The 15,991-nt window shown below is 34.7% G+C and overlaps 1 protein-coding gene across 5 annotated transcripts in view; it reads right to left on the bottom strand.

Moving 5' to 3' along the window:
• Positions 1-15,991, bottom strand: part of Dnajc13 (DnaJ heat shock protein family (Hsp40) member C13) — a 139,933-nt gene that overhangs the window by 28,575 nt on the left and 95,367 nt on the right. For all 5 annotated transcript variants that reach the window (XR_004515533.1, XM_010625454.3, XM_010625456.3 and 2 more), the window contains 9 exons: positions 15,855-15,990; positions 13,663-13,847; positions 13,058-13,132; positions 11,916-12,035; positions 8,235-8,414; positions 7,485-7,652; positions 4,805-4,918; positions 3,176-3,292; positions 1,975-2,152 (listed from right to left, as the gene is read on the bottom strand). Coding sequence is in view for 4 of the 5 variants with exons in the window: in XM_010625454.3 (XP_010623756.1) it covers positions 1,975-2,152; positions 3,176-3,292; positions 4,805-4,918; positions 7,485-7,652; positions 8,235-8,414; positions 11,916-12,035; positions 13,058-13,132; positions 13,663-13,847; positions 15,855-15,990 (1,273 nt within the window). In the remaining variant the exon portion in view is untranslated. The remainder of the gene's footprint in view (positions 1-1,974; positions 2,153-3,175; positions 3,293-4,804; positions 4,919-7,484; positions 7,653-8,234; positions 8,415-11,915; positions 12,036-13,057; positions 13,133-13,662; positions 13,848-15,854; position 15,991) is intronic.

Below are 15,991 nucleotides of genomic sequence, written 5' to 3'. Positions count from 1 at the left end.
TTTTTTTTTTTTTTTTTTTTTTTTTTTTGGTACCGGGGATTGAACTCAGGCCCTTGTGATTGTGAGGCAGGTACCAGAAGTACTGAGCTAAATCCCTGGCCCCAGAACTAAATCTTGACAGGCAAAAAAGTAAATATTAGAGTTACTTTTTATTTTGTTTTCATTTCTGTCACTCTAACACTTTGGCTAAAAATAAGACATGTTTCATAAACAATGCAAATATAGTTCAAAAATCTATAATGGAAGGAGGTAATTTTACTCTTTATCTCTATACCTTATGTTACCACCCTCAACCTAATTATATATTGGGAGAGCTTGATATCATTTGGCTTTAAGGAAGATTGATTTGGAACTCTGCCACTCGAATACTACATTATAAACTGATACAAATGTACAAAGGACGCCTTGTGAAAAATACATGAAATGAAATGGTATTTCCACTCCTACTCACTTTAAACCCTAATGCCATGCATCCATTACCATTTTGTTAATAAAGCAAAAACACTGAACAATAAGGTTGTATTCAGTATATACTTCCTTCTGTCATATGGTAGGTATTAAAACAATGTAATATATAGTCTTTTCAGGACTACGACTGCTTTGATTTAGAATTTAAAAATAGTCTATAAACATGTTGCTCTTAAGTTCATTTTCAAGGCATTTAAATCATAAGAGCTGTGGGCCGGGGGGTTTAGCTCAGTGGTTCTGCTGCCTGCCTTGTATGCACAAAGACCCAAGTTAGTTTCCCAGTACTAAAAAAAAAAAAAAGTCATAAATCTATCATACACCATACCTCCACTTGTAATCCTAATAAGTGAACTTTCTAGAGTCATCAAAATTAAGTTTCAACTTTTACATGTCCCAAACCAAAGTTTCTGTTTTGCTACAGTTTCTTTTATACCTGATGCAGAACTAGTAACCTTCTACTATGCCAACTGAAGACCATAGAAAAAACAAATTTTGTTTGGACTTAAATCGTGTTGAGTAACATTCCAATGTATACTCTATGAATGAGTAATTTTCCAGAGTTATTGTTATTTTATTTGAATAATTTTTGGCTATAATTGAAGTCAATTTTAACAATGTTTTAATATATACTTTTCAGAATAAATAAAGTCCTAACATACAGTGTTCAGTGGCTTTTAAAAAGATCAGAAGTTTTCAAGTTATCTATTGATTAAATGATTGGTACCGGGAATTGAACTCAGGACCTTGCGCTTGTGAGGGAGGCAGCTGCACCACTGAGCTAAATTCCCATACCCTTGAGTAATTTAAATGTCAGTTGTATTGTTTTAGGTTATCCATTAAACTAATCAAAATTAGACTTAGAAACTTTCAGAATTTTATTTCTCCATCTCTGTAGAGACACATAAGAGAGAAATATTTTTGGAAAAGTCCTTTTATAAATGTTTAAGAGAGGGACCACTCTCTTAATTATTTCAATTTTAATTCAAACACAAAAAACTTTAGGTAATTTTTCAAAAGCATGAATATAGTACCTCTATCAGTGAAAATTAACCATTTACAACTTTGAATGGTGACAGCCAGCTATGGCATGCGTGTCATAGCTTTGCCACCACTGACCTAACACTGTGTTAGGGATCAGAGAAGAGGCAAAAAAAACCAAAACCAAAACCAAAACCAAAACCCTAATAAATCTAATTCAAGTACTTATACTTGATATGCCAATTTATGTCATCAGTGTAAAATTTTATATCAAATTATTCTGCCTTTTCAACTGATTCAGAATCACTCTAAAAGTTATGAATTCCTTTAAAATGCTTGACCTCCCTATCCTACTCTATTATTTATAGGTAGAAAATATTATGTGGCCAATCCCCCCTTAATATTATAGCAAACATGTTATTATAGCCAAATAAAATTTTCACTTAGTTTCCATGATAATATGGAGAACTGGAAGTTTTAGGGCTCTTCTGTTGTAAGGGTCTTACTGATTAGAGTATAACCACATACCTGGATTATATTTTATGACATTTCTCAGAGCCTCCAAAGCCATTTCTACTCTTGGCAAGCGGTCGCCATGTTGCTCAGACTCCACTTTTGCAGCATGTGTGATGGCCATGAATGTGTGCAGATACTGGGCCTGGGAGCCTATGAAATCCAAGAGGCTTGCAGCAAACACTTTTGGAACCTAAGTCAAGCAGAGAAACATTTATAAACACATATCTGCTCAAGAATAACCTATTACAAAGACTTTATAGCCAAAGAAAAAACTTCAAACTGTTAAAGTGAATAAACACAATTACATTATATATACACATAAATACACTTATAAGGGAAGAGGGGCAAGAAACAAACCTAACTACATTAGTGTTTCTAGTTGTAGGAGATCTTACAAACTACCTGCAGTACCTTAATATGACAATTCTAAGATTAGGGCACCTTTTCCCCTTACCAGTCAAAGTTAAATATGATTCCTGGTTATGTTTTTGGAATAAAAAATTCTATGTAGAGAGTATAAATTCAAAGGACATTTCTCAAAGGGATTTCATAAATCACCTCATTCTGTTCAACAACTGTTTATACACTTTTTTTCTGTGATAAGTGATACACATTATGGCTTAGTAAATTTCTTTTTTTTTTCCAAGAGCAAACTCTAAAATAAAGAAAATAAAGTCTCAATTATCCTCTTTGCCACCAGGAAGGCGGCAGTGACCTATATCAGTCCCAAGAATTATAGGGGGGGCAAAAGAACATCACCAACAGAAAAACTTCATTTGCCTCTGAAAGAAATTAGGGATCATTATGAGATATGACCTGATGAAATCCTAGTTATTTTCTTAAGAAATAAAAAACAAAACAAAATAAAACAGCCTCTTCTGCTTTCAAGCTGCATTTTTTTCTAATAACTGGCCAGAAAAAGCATTCTGTCTGGTGGTCTGATACCACATGATACAGAATACTGAGGAAATTCAAGAGCATTATGCATAAAATACAAAGAACAGTAAGCAAAAGGTAAGTTCTCATTAACAAACTTCACAAATTCAATTCTTAATAAGATCCTAAGCTATTAATGGTGAAACCATCACATACTTACCCAGGTTTTTTATAAAGCATTTAGCAAATAAGTATTATTTCAATGTATACAATATACATGAACTAGTAGCTTTCACTAGCAAATAATCAAAGGCATTAGACAAAATTAAAAACTTACCTCTAGTTGGAAAGTAGGGACTTCATTATATACCCTAACAAAAATCTCTCCCACAATTAATTCTTTGGCATGATCACTGTAGAAAAATTCTGACCCATAAGTTTTGTCACAATCACCCTTTAAAAAAAAATGAAAACAGACTGTTAAAAGTAACTAAAAGTTGCTGGGCGTGGTGATGCATGCCTATAATCCCAGGAGGCTAGGATCACCAGGAATTAGAGGCCAGCACAGACTACATAATGAATTCAAGGCTAGCCTGCACTACAATCATGACCCTGCTATAACCACACCCTCACCTCCAAAAAAGGAAAACAAAAAACCTACTAAAATGATGTTTAAACGAGTAAATAAGACAATAATGTCAGGTCTGTAAATGTATTCCTGTTTAGTTTAATAACTTAATAGGTAAGTATCTGTGGTAGGATACATATCATAGCACACAATGTATTTATCATATGACTCTGGAATAGATATACAGTTATAATATTTTACGCCAAAGATTACTAGTATGACTCATTATAAAATTCGAAGCGATCACAGAGGTAAACCAACACAATGTCTTAAGTCAGGGTTTGAAGACCAATTAATGGACCTTTATTCTTCTCACTCCACTCAGCACACATTTGACCTAGGAAGGATACAGCTGAGCAGTGAGCACATGTGGAATGGGTTTTAAAAATTACGCTGATCAAAGTTTTAAAAATAGGTCTTTGAATAAAAACAGACATTAGTAGTATACTGCCTGAAAAAAAAAAAATAAGAACTCTTCCCATTTAAGAAAAAAGAGAAAGAAATGAGGAACAGGAAAAAAATAATTCCCATGCAGATTTCATTGCATTGATAAGGAATTTTGGTTATATAAAATAACATGTAAAAGAATATAAATTGTGAAGTGCTAAAGAAAGAGATGTTACTAACTCTAGTAAAGAGCAGAAGCAAATAAGTAGTTAAGTGTTTTATCTACAGACTTCATGGTTAAAAAAATCAAATTGTGAATAATTTGGTATGTAACTGTAGGGATACTAACAACAGCTACAAATGTACCTGTCTTCTAATCAAGAATATTTAACCACAGAGCCAACCATGTAGTTATTATTGAGGTTTTCCTCTATCTATCCTATTTCCCCACTTCATCCCAATGGTTTAATAGTTTTTTTTACTAGAAGGTAGAGAAATAAGATAACTTTTAAATTTTGATATTGAAAAACAAACTTTGATTCACTGGAGGTTCAAGTGAACAATTACAGAGTTCTTGATAGAAAAACTGATTAAAATAGGAGATACCTGTATGTAAGGAGTAGCAATCAAAAAATCCTAATATACAATTTTGTATCATAGAATGCTGCTGTATGAGATGGAAGGGAATTGAGGGATAGGAATGTAAAATGAATTAAGATGTGTTATGTAATGTACTAATTCCCTATGATGAAAGTTAAGCGTTATGTACTGCAAACATGCATGAATAAAAAAACTTTTCAAAAACAGCACACTGTTCTTCAGTGGGCCAACAGAAGGCAAAAAACTGTGGTCATCAAATAATGAAATAATGAATTTATGTTTCGTAAGGGCTGTTACATTTCCAGAGTCCATGAGAAGGTTACCCAAGAAATTCAGAAAGCAAGTATATACTTTTTTAATCATGTTTTCTTGTTGTGATTCAAGAAATTCAAGTAGCTCTGCTCTCGTAGAATTGTTCCATATCAAGTAGGGGTTCTCCGTGTTGCTGTTCAGCATTTTCAAAATCTAGGAAAAAGAATAGTACTACATTATAACATTAAAAAAATGACTAAAGTAGGCATTTATTTAACATATTTACTATATGCCAAGTACTGTAACAGGTACCTTAAGCATAATGGATTCCAGTAAGTATCACAATAATTCTAACAAGTGCGTTGACACTATCCATTTCATATTTGACAAAGACCAAAGTTGTATCAAATTATTCGTCACAGGTCTCACAATCAGCAAGTGGTGAGACTGGATGAAAATCTGAGTCTGAGAAAAATGAGCAGTAGAAACCTGAGGCCTAATAGACAAGGTAGAGCATTAACACAGCCTCTGCAAGGCCAGGTTGGTCTAGGTCTGAGAAGACCCTAAAGGCCACAACCCAGTGTGGCCACTTGTCCACAAGACACGGCCCTCTGAACTGAGCACCTTCCCCTACTTTATGGTTCAGACTGAGGTACTTTTTATTTTTTTTTTTGCAGAGTTTGTGATCAAGTGTTCATTACAAGTGAAGCGTTATTCTGTCAAAATATTTATTCATTTCTGTGACATACTAGATGCCCATAGATAGAGCTATTTATATTTTGTAAATATTACCTAACTTTACATGACCTATAAAGACTATTTCTATATTCCCCACAAAAGAGTAAAATTTGAGTTTGATTTCATAATCATTAATATTTGTTGTCATAATAAAAATTCAGTATTTTAGGTTAAAGTATTTAACAAGCTGTCAGTAAATACTTGTTCAGATTACAGCATATTTTGAAAATATACATATTATATAGGTATATCTCAAATTTGAAAACAAAATCTAAATCTTCATGAAATATATCTCTATGAAGAGAAATAAAATTTATGGAAAGAAAGCTGGCTCAGGTTTTCATGGCCACAATCTAATTCTAGGCTGCACTGAGTTTGGAGGCATAGATGATGATTGCTTGGTCATTCAATGTGCTTCCCCTTTGTTTAGTGCTCCAGAACTTTAAGTATAAACACAGACATCCCTTTCCTTAAATGTTTGAATGAAAATCTTTTTAGAATTCACATTTACAGAGAAATAAACTAGGAAGAGAGAAGAGGAGGACATAGTTTTCATCTTACACAAAGCTATCCAATCCCTTTTTCAAAAGGTGAAAGACTAAGTAAAATGACAAAAAAATATGGTTATGAAAATTACACTTTGAGACCACGTAGTTAAGCATTTTATTAAATCCATACACACAACTTGTGCTAAGATTTAATTCTGAAATGCTGCAAACATTTTAGGGCTATAGAAGTTAAGTACCAACTTGCTGGTATTTCTGGAGAGTATGTCAGTGAAATGTATCATGCTAGTGGGCACAGGGCCCAGGAAAGAACAAAGCTGAACTGGTAGCTGAAGTTCTTGCCTTAGTCAGGGGCAGTAAAAAACATGGCTTGCATTACATCACAGACTCAAGCAACCTAGCTCAAGGAATAAATAAGCTGTTTACATTCTAAAAAATACTTCAAATTTTTGAAATTTGAGGACTTTTCCTTACAAAAGTAATACAAGATCACCACAGAAAACAAAAGAAAAATCATCTACTATTCTGAAATTCAAGTATAACTACAGTAAACATGTAGTACAGCTCTACCAGTTCATTAATATAAAAAATGGGATCTGACCTCTTCTTTTAAAAATCTTTTTAATGTGTTTGTCTTCTTATTTAAAATATTCTGAAAGGGCACACAGTATCATAGTGGACTGCTATAATTTATCCACTTTAATGCTCTAATACTTCCCCCAACCACTGTGCTGGGGATCAAATACAGGCCTTACAGATGCTAGGCAAGAGGTATAACACTAAGTCATATCACATCCCTGCCCTAATGCTATATTTCTGGTTCCTCAATGACTTCACAAAAGGGAACAAAGAAGTTGGAGGATATATCTATGTATGTGTGCATTACATGGTTGTGTATGTAAGTGCATGTACTTACTTTCAGGATTTCAATCTTGAGTCTGAATAACTATCAATTATGAGACAGGCATAAATTTCATGGATTTCACCTATAATCTCAGCACTCTAAGAGTCTGAGGCAAGAGTACTGCAAGTTCTAGCCCAGCCTGGGCAACTTAGGGAGACCCTATGTAAAAAAAAAAACAAAAAAAAAACAACCCAAAAAACTAAAAGGGGAAAGTTGGGATGTAGCTCAGCACAAATATTCTGGGTCCAACCACAAAAAAGAAAAAGGGGGGAAAAAAGGAGGAAAGAAAAACAGAACCAAACTCAGTCCTTTAACTTTTAGTAGTCTGCCCATTGTAAAATATTTCCAGATCAGTTTCTTGTCCTTTCGTTTCATGACTCAATTTGTAAAAAATTACAGTGGGCTCTACAGTTGAAAAACATGAGGTTAAATAACCCTTGAGAAAGCTAAATTTTAAGAGATGTTGTCATTAGCAGTGACCTACACTAAACTGAATTTCTTGGCTGAAATAACAAGCAAGTGATATTTTCAATGTTCAGGTTTCCTAGACTGATCATTATTATTTTGTTTCTTTACTTTTTGAAGCTCCTGCACTTTTCATCAAAACCCAGGCTACTTCCGTAGTACGTACCTCAGTAGCACTAACCACAGCAAGTTTTCTAGCAACGTAGGGAGTCAGCATGCCAGCTAAACTTTTCCTTACAGTTGGATTTTCTGGGGTGGCTTGATCTTCAGACAAATACCCTCCAAGGCGACTTAGAGCATGGACACTTAGTTTGGCAAGGCTGTTAGCCACTTCCTATTATAAAAAAATTAAGACATCAAAGTAGATCTGTTATCTTACATAGGTAAACAGTAACTTTATGGAACCAAAATTATGTATCTTAAAGAAAGGTACAAGAGCCCCAAATCACTATCAGAAAGCTTATCCATTTAGTCTTTACTTATAGGAAAAGCTATTAAAATCTACATACTCATTCCCAATGTGACATCTTACATTATCACATTTAGAAGTAGCATGGGGAGTAGGTGACAAGTGGGTAGACTTGCCTGCTAGAGACACATGCTGACATTATGAGCAATGAATGAGAAAAGGTAAGGCAAGACAGATAAAGTAGCTATAAAAATCAGGTAACTACTAAAGTGCTTGTGGAAGCTAGCCCTCATAAAGTTCACTGAATAAGAAAATATTAAATTATGTCTAGTAGATGCTATTGAAAATTCTCACGTTGAATAAACTTAGTTATTACCTCATGTTTGTAATCATGAAAAAACAGTTATCTTCCATGCATTCTGGATAGCTAAAGTTTCACTTCCCATTAATTAGCAACAATCTCATTGGATTTGGATTCAAATTCAGCACTAAATTATTGCCAGTTACCTGCTGGTTTGTCTCCTCACTTTTCTGAATGCCACTTTCCTCTAGTGTGTAGTCATAATTAAACAGATAACCAAGCAAATGCCACAAAACTCCAGCCTGAAATAGGTGTGTCTGCAGCCAGAAATCCACAGCAAAAGAACTGACACATTCTACAGCAAGGGCAGCCATCCGTGGAATACCCTAATGGGTGGGGCAAATTAATTTACACGTTAAAAAGAGAAACTGGTTGTGAATGTATGTCAAGTTAGCTATCATTTTTTTTCAAAATATTTAACATACCTCTTCTTACATTTTCAATTCCAGCTTAAATCTTAAAGCCTAAAATGGTGGTGGCACATGCCTGTAATCCCAACCCTGGAGAGGCTGAGGTACGAAAATCACCAAGAGATTAAAACCAGCCTGGGATAAACTGTAAGTATAAGGCCAGCCTAAACTATACACGTGGGACTCTGGCAAAAATAAAAGCTAAAATAAAAAGATACCAAGTCAGTATTTTTTTAAACTATTGCCCGAAGACTTGGGAATATAGCTTTCCTATTTCTAGTATTTTTAACTTTTAAAAATCAGGAACAAGAAAAAGATGTTCACTATCACCACTCCTGTTCAATATAGTTTTGGAAACATCACTCACAGCAATTAGACAAGAGAAAAGCAATAAAGACAGGAAAGGAAGAAGTTAAACTGTCATTATTTGCTGATGATATGATACTCTACATAGAAGACCCAAAAACTCTGCCAAAAGACTACTAAACTTAAATGACAGATTCAGTGAAGTAGCTGGATACAAGGTAACCACTCAAAAATCAATATCCTTCTTGTACAAACAGAATGACAGTGAAATTAGGCAAACAATCCCTTTCACAATAGCATCCAAAGAAAAAAAATATGAAACATCTAGGAATCAATCTAACCAAGGAAACAAAAGACCTCTACATTGAGAACTACAACACTCTGAAATAGAAATTGAAGAGGATATAAGAAAATGGAAAGACATTCCTTGTTCCTGGATAGGGAGAATCAATATAGTGAAAATGGCCATACTTTCAAAACTGCTATACAGATTCAACCCAATCTCTACTGAAATCCCAACAGTATATTTCATAGAACTAGAGAAAACAATCCAAAAATTTATTTGGAATTAGAAGAGACCTAGAATAGCAAAAGCAATTCTAGGCAACAGAGACATGGCAGGGGATAACACAATCCCCAACCTGAAACAATACTAAAAGCCACTGTGATAAAATCAGCATGGTCCTAGCAAAGAAACAAGACCTGAGGATCAGTGGAACAGATCAGAAGATGCAGAAACAACTCCAGAAGTACTCCACCAACAGAGGAAAGATAGCCTCTTTAATAAATGATTTTGGAAAAACTGGATTTCAACTTGTCAAAGATTAAAACTAGACCTGTGTCTTTCACCATGCACTGAACTAAAATCCAAGTGGATTAAAGGTATAAATATTAAAATAGAAACACTAAACTTGCTGAAAACTGTCAAAGTTAAATCAGTGGTTAAAACCCTATATATCTTCATGGCCTATCTTACCAGTTTGGTTTCCTAGATGCCACCTCTCCAATCATGAAAGAACTACTACACTTTAATGACAATATATTAATAATCTTCTTACTTAGCTCACTAGTACTTTACCTGATCTCCCTAATATTAACCACCAAACTCACCCACCATGCACTAAACTAAAATCCAAGTAAATTAAAGATATAAATATTAAAACAGTAACAGTAAATTTGCTGGAAGATAAGTTAGGTAGAACTCTTGAAGACATTGGCATAGGAAAAGACTTTATGAACAAATCCTCAGCTGCACAGGAACTAGCACAAAGAATCAACAACTGGGATCTCATTTTTTTTCAAAAGCTTTTGTGCTGAGAAATCACAAGCAGAGCTAAGAGAAGGCCTACAATGTGGGAAAAAAATTTTACCAGCTGTTCCTCATTCAAAGGTCTACTACCTAGAATATATAGAGAACTAAAAAAAAAAATCAGACCCCCCCCCACAAATATAAAGACCCAATTCAAAAATGGGCATCTGAAATGAACAGACACTTCTCAGACAAAGCAGCAGCAAATTATCATATGAAAAAATGTTCAACATCACTGGTCATTCAAGAGATACAGATGAAGAAAAACAATGAGATTCCATCTTACACCAGAAAGAATGGCTGCTATCAAGAAATCAACCAATAACAAATATTGGCGGGGTTGTGAGGAGATAGGAACCCTTCTTCATTGTTGGTGGGAGTGCAGACTGGTGCAACCACTGTGAAAATCAATATGGTAATACCTCAAACAACTAGGATTAGAAGTACCATTTGACCCAGCTATTCCCCTCCTGGGTATCTTCCCAAAAGAATTAAAAGACTCATACCACAGCGATATATGCTCACCCATGTTTATAGTGGTACAGTCTGTAATAGCTAAAAGTTGGAAACAACCCAACTGCCCATCAACTGGAGAATGGAAAAAGAAAATGCGTTTTTTTGTGTGTGAGTATAAAATGGAGTACTACTCAGCCATAAAGAACGAGAAACTAAATACATTAATAGCTAAGTGGATGCACAATGAGGCCATACTCTTAAGTGAAATTAATAAGTCACACATATGTAAATACTGAATAGTTTCTCTGGTGTAAAACTAAAAGTGTAAAATCAGGATCAAAATGTATAACTGATGTTGTGTAATACGAAGAAAAGAGGAAGTGGGAGGGGTAGGGAAAGGTAAAAAATGAAAAGAAAAAATATGAGAAAAGGTAAAAATGGAAACAAAGTCTTTATAAAGAGGAAACAGTGGAGGGGGTGAAGGGAGGGCTGAGGAATAGGGAAAATTAAGAACCAAGATAAGTCATGTAAAGGTACAAGATCCCCATGATGAATGTAACTGTATTTTATACCTAAAATGTACCACTAAACTTAATAAAGATAAAAAAGCAATAATGCATCAATAGTAACTCATGTACTAGTGATCTGAAGTACGTCCCTTTTGTGCAAATATGGAAAGATTTAACTTCAATAGATAATAAGTTTGTATTCTTAAGGGCTGGGGATTTAGATTTGTGGCACTTTGCCTGCTTGGCAAGTGCAAGGTCCTGAGTTCAATTCCTGGTAGGAGGGCGAAAAGTTTGTATTCTTATTTAACATTTCTGAGACTACCAAGTAGATACAGATGAGGAGGCATTTCATCTGGTTCCTTATTTCAAAATACCTTACTTCAGGATTAGCATTTCATTCCCATTCCAGTCAACACAACTCAAACTGCCCAGTTCCCTAAAAATTCTCTCTCCTCAGTGAAACAGCTCTTTCCTCCCTCGATTGGGAGGTAATAGCATGCTTTGAAATCTTAAAGCCTTTTCCACCAAATAGTAACTGAATGTACTGTTTAGTATAGGTTTTACTTGGACTTTTATTAGATTTACTTAGTCTAGCTCTTTCTTTCTGCCTCTCTTCTTTAGAAATTAGGTGAGAACAACTTCCTTTAGATAAGTTGCTCTAGTCTTACTTTTTTGTGGGCCAGTCTAGGAAAAAAGCCTTCATCAGCAACAAAATTTCTGTGTAAAATGCTTTGAGATTCAAGCAGTTAACTTACAAATAATTTTGGGAAAACAATATGGCTACTTGACAAGGAAATCACTGCTAACTGCACTCAGAAATAGGACCACCAACTCCACCTTTCCAAAGTACAGCACCCGACAGAGATCCTTGATGATGCCAGGCATTTCTGTGATCTTCTCTCGGCACTCTTCGAACTGAGCTGCCACACTATAGCATTTACTTATGTGTCCACACACCTGCAGACAACACAAGGGTGGGGGGATGACACATACATTTTTTACATTTCACAGAAGAAGCCATATCAGTAGAACTTTGTGAATCATGCTTAATGGCACATATAAAGCTCCAAAATTAAATAGATTTCTATTATGTCACTAGTCTTTCACAGTAAGATTTCTAAAGGACTGGCAAGACATGGCCACTACAGCTCATGGAACTAGGCAACCACGACCTGATTTTTCTATCAATAATAAACTAAGAATTATTTTTTAAAGAGATGTAACATGAAACAAAAGAATATATAAAAGACTATAAAACCTGACCACCTCAAATATTTAATGTCTGGGTCTCTATTTAAAGTTTGCTGGGCTCCAGATTAAGGTATTTGTCTCTAGCCTTTTCAGATGACAGAGTATCAATTCTATTTATATAAAGTACTTCTAAACAGGATGACACTCAATACCAGTAAAATTCAAAATACAGTATAATTTTTAAATCCTAAATCTTGTTAGCTCTAGACACATAAAGACATGCTCTCCAATCTTAATACATTCATGATGAATTTTGTATCAAAGAATTAAACCATTATAACCTTAAAAAACTCTCAATAAAAATATAAATATGGGAAGGAAAATGTCTGAAGATGGTATGGAGACATCAGGGTCCAGTACACTGTACTTCTCTGAGGTATAGCAAAAAAAACATTGAAGTTAACACTTCATAAATGATTCCTAAAGTGTGACCCACAGAGTGGCACCAGTAGCTATTGTGAATAGCAGATTCATGGGCCACATGCCAGAACTACTGAATCAGTAACTCAGGCCAGGGATTTAGCTCAGCGGTTCAGCTACTTGCCTTGCAAGTGCAATGACCTGAGTTCGATTCCCGGTACCAAAAAAAAAAAGAAACTCAGAGTAGGGCAGAGATAGAAGCTAGTAATCCATGGTTTAATGAGCTCTCCAGTTGCTTCTCATGTATGTGAAAGACTGAGCTACTTGGTCTAGTGTAACTGTCTGCGAACCCTATGTTTTAGCCTCACCTGTACTGACATATCCCTTGGTTTACTAGAGCGATTCAAGACGGCCACACAGCGACTAAATGCCTCCTGTAACACCTGCAGGGAAAGAAGTTAGCCATGAGCTTTCCATTTTGAAATAGAAGTATGAAAGGCCTTTTCTGGCAGAAATAAACCACATCTCTAAAAACTGTTATTTTTTTATTATTAGTACATGTTTGCAGCACATTCATCATGGGGGAATTGGTACATGAGAAGCAGCTACCTTCTTTTAAATACCTTTTAACATAAGATATTTGGGACCTAAATGTTGGCTCAATTAATATTTATTAAATAAATGAAAGCCTCCTAAAAGTTCCTTATTTTAAAAACCTTCCCAAAATCTACTCTGCAAGCAAGATTGTTTTCTGATTTTTGAATCCAATATTCTCTAATTCATGTTACAAAATAAAGCTTCATTTCTACCTTTAGTTTTATCTAGAATATAGAGTATATTGTGTTATCTGATGGAACAAGTTAAAGGAGGAATTGCCTCAACTGCATTTGTACTGGGTGCATTTTGCATACCAAATGTCATTTAATGCACACCTGAACTAGTGTAAAGATAAGGCCACAGGTCATTCTCTTACCTCTATCCCATTCTCCCTCCTGAGCTCCTCAGCATTGAGGGCTGAGCAGTTGACAGTGTGGAAAGCCAGCTCTGCAGCCGCGGGCAACAATGGGGATTCTTTTGAGAAAAGGAGGTCATCTGAAGTTTCCATCGTAATAGTCCTAATTAGCATGGGGTATCCTGCATATTTGTAAGGTTGCAAATCTGAAACAAAGATGAGGATTAGAAAAACAAAAACAACAGAAGCAGATCATGTCATGGCTTTAAATGAATTTTGAGACTATGTTTATTGTTGCCTTAAAAATATAAAAGATAAAATATTCAAAATCTTGAGTTTCTCCTAATTTCAATAAGAGGAAGGAAGGAAGGAACTTAAGCCTCATATGAAATGCCTTGGACCTTTCCTTTTCAGAAAACATGTTTGGTGTATTTCCCTAAAGCGCTTCCAATTTTTAAAAAAGAGTATTTGGTGGTATATTAACTATATTTGATTATGTTTTGAAGACTAGCTACTTTGTTATCCGTGTGTGTGTGTTTTCTTTTCTTTTCACTATTGAACCTAGTAACTTTTGCGTTAAGCTACACACATCTCTACCCTCTTTTTGAGATAGGGTCTAAGTTACAAAGTCGCCCAGGCTGGAATTAAATTTGTGATCCTCCTGCTGTAGCCTGCCCGAGTGCTGGGATCCCAGGTATATGCCACATTACGTGGCTTCTTTGTAAGCCAGCAAGATACAGAAAATTTATCAGAAATTGTATTAACCTTCATGCTACACATCTTTTAAAAGAGGGAAAAGATTTCAAGAAGGTGTTTTATTTAAATGAGTGAATATTTTACACTCATCTTTCTGGATAACAGGTATACTTTTCTTTCTATTTTACCAGTTAAACTTTTGAAAGTATTTAATTTGTTATTAAAAATACAAAATAGAAATGTAATAAACTGTATTTAGCTAATTCCATGTTTCGATACGTAAATTATGATATGTAAAAAATGGCAGATGTAGATACAAAATTAGTTTTTATAAAAACAATAAAAAACAGTGATGTATTAGATAGGAATAAGAAAATTAGTGGCCATTATTTTAGAAGTAGCTCTGTAATCCCATTTGAAATGAGAAAGACTTTTGCCCTTTGAGGATGACAAATAATTTACCTTAAATTAAAAATCATTTCCTACAATGGATTTTTTAAAAAAGAGCCTTTCAGAACTGGTCCCAATTTTCCTCCTGACACATAAACACATAAGTACATATGCCTGTACATACATGTAGTATGACAGAATTATCAATCTTATCAAATCAAGAACCACACCTCAGAATATGACTATAAATCCCGTGTGAAGAATAGAAGACAGCTTTGGTAAGATAAACTATTGCTAAGCCACTACTGTACCCTGTTATTAATATAATTAACCACTAAAAAGTAACTAAGGATTTTGAAAAATACTTCTAAGCTTTTCCTTAGTAGTCACTGTTACAGAATTATAATGTTTTCTATGTATTCTGTTCAACGCATACAAAAACGAATTAATCACTGTTCTTAAATATCAAACAACTAAATTCTCAGGCTTCCCTGTACAACAATACTTAAATGGTGTCTTCGATTATCTAACACTTCCCATGTTTATCTCAGATCTCCACTGTCCTCTTTTCCTTCTTTCAATATCATCATCCTTCAGCAAATGAGTCTTCCACTTTCTGCTGCATACCAAGCTCCATTCCCAAGCCAATGGACACTCACTACATGGATCCCAACTCCCATTTTCTAAACACAGCATTTAAAGTTCTCAACATACTCCTGACTTTCTGGGCTGCTACTACTAGGACTACCTCAATGACCTTGCAAATACACGCTAGAGAACATTACCCAGAAATCCCACTATTTCATCAATGCCAGTGTCCTTCCAACTGTCCCACAGGACTAGAGGGTCTTTTGAACCACAATAGGAAATGCGGTATGCAAGTAATAACGTACAATCATTTGGAAAATTCCTACTGCTTTTGTAATACCTAGACATCCTTGATTTTTTCAACTTTCTGAGGCTTTGGGAGTAAGAAGAGGAAAGCTACTCTTTTTTTGTATCAAAAACGTGATTCTAAGAATCTTTTGCAATAATAATTCTAAACCTATTAAGATATACTATAGAAACAAGTAACATGTTAGGCTTAGCTGGCAAATAAAGCTTGCATTAACAAATACCTCACTTACCTTCTTTATGGCGGTTGAAGAGGATGCTCTGTGTTTTCAAAATTAAAATTATATTTTCTGGATCTGGCCCATCCACTATTTTTGTAGACTTAGTACATAAAAATTCATATGCCTTATTTACTTTTTCAAACATATCC

Source organism: Fukomys damarensis, unplaced genomic scaffold, assembly GCF_012274545.1.
Source record: "Fukomys damarensis isolate Sample0158 unplaced genomic scaffold, DMR_v1.0_HiC HiC_scaffold_37, whole genome shotgun sequence".
Lineage (NCBI taxonomy): Eukaryota > Metazoa > Chordata > Mammalia > Rodentia > Bathyergidae > Fukomys > Fukomys damarensis.
Note: the sequence above shows the minus strand (reverse complement) of the source record. Positions and strands in the feature narration are given on the sequence as shown.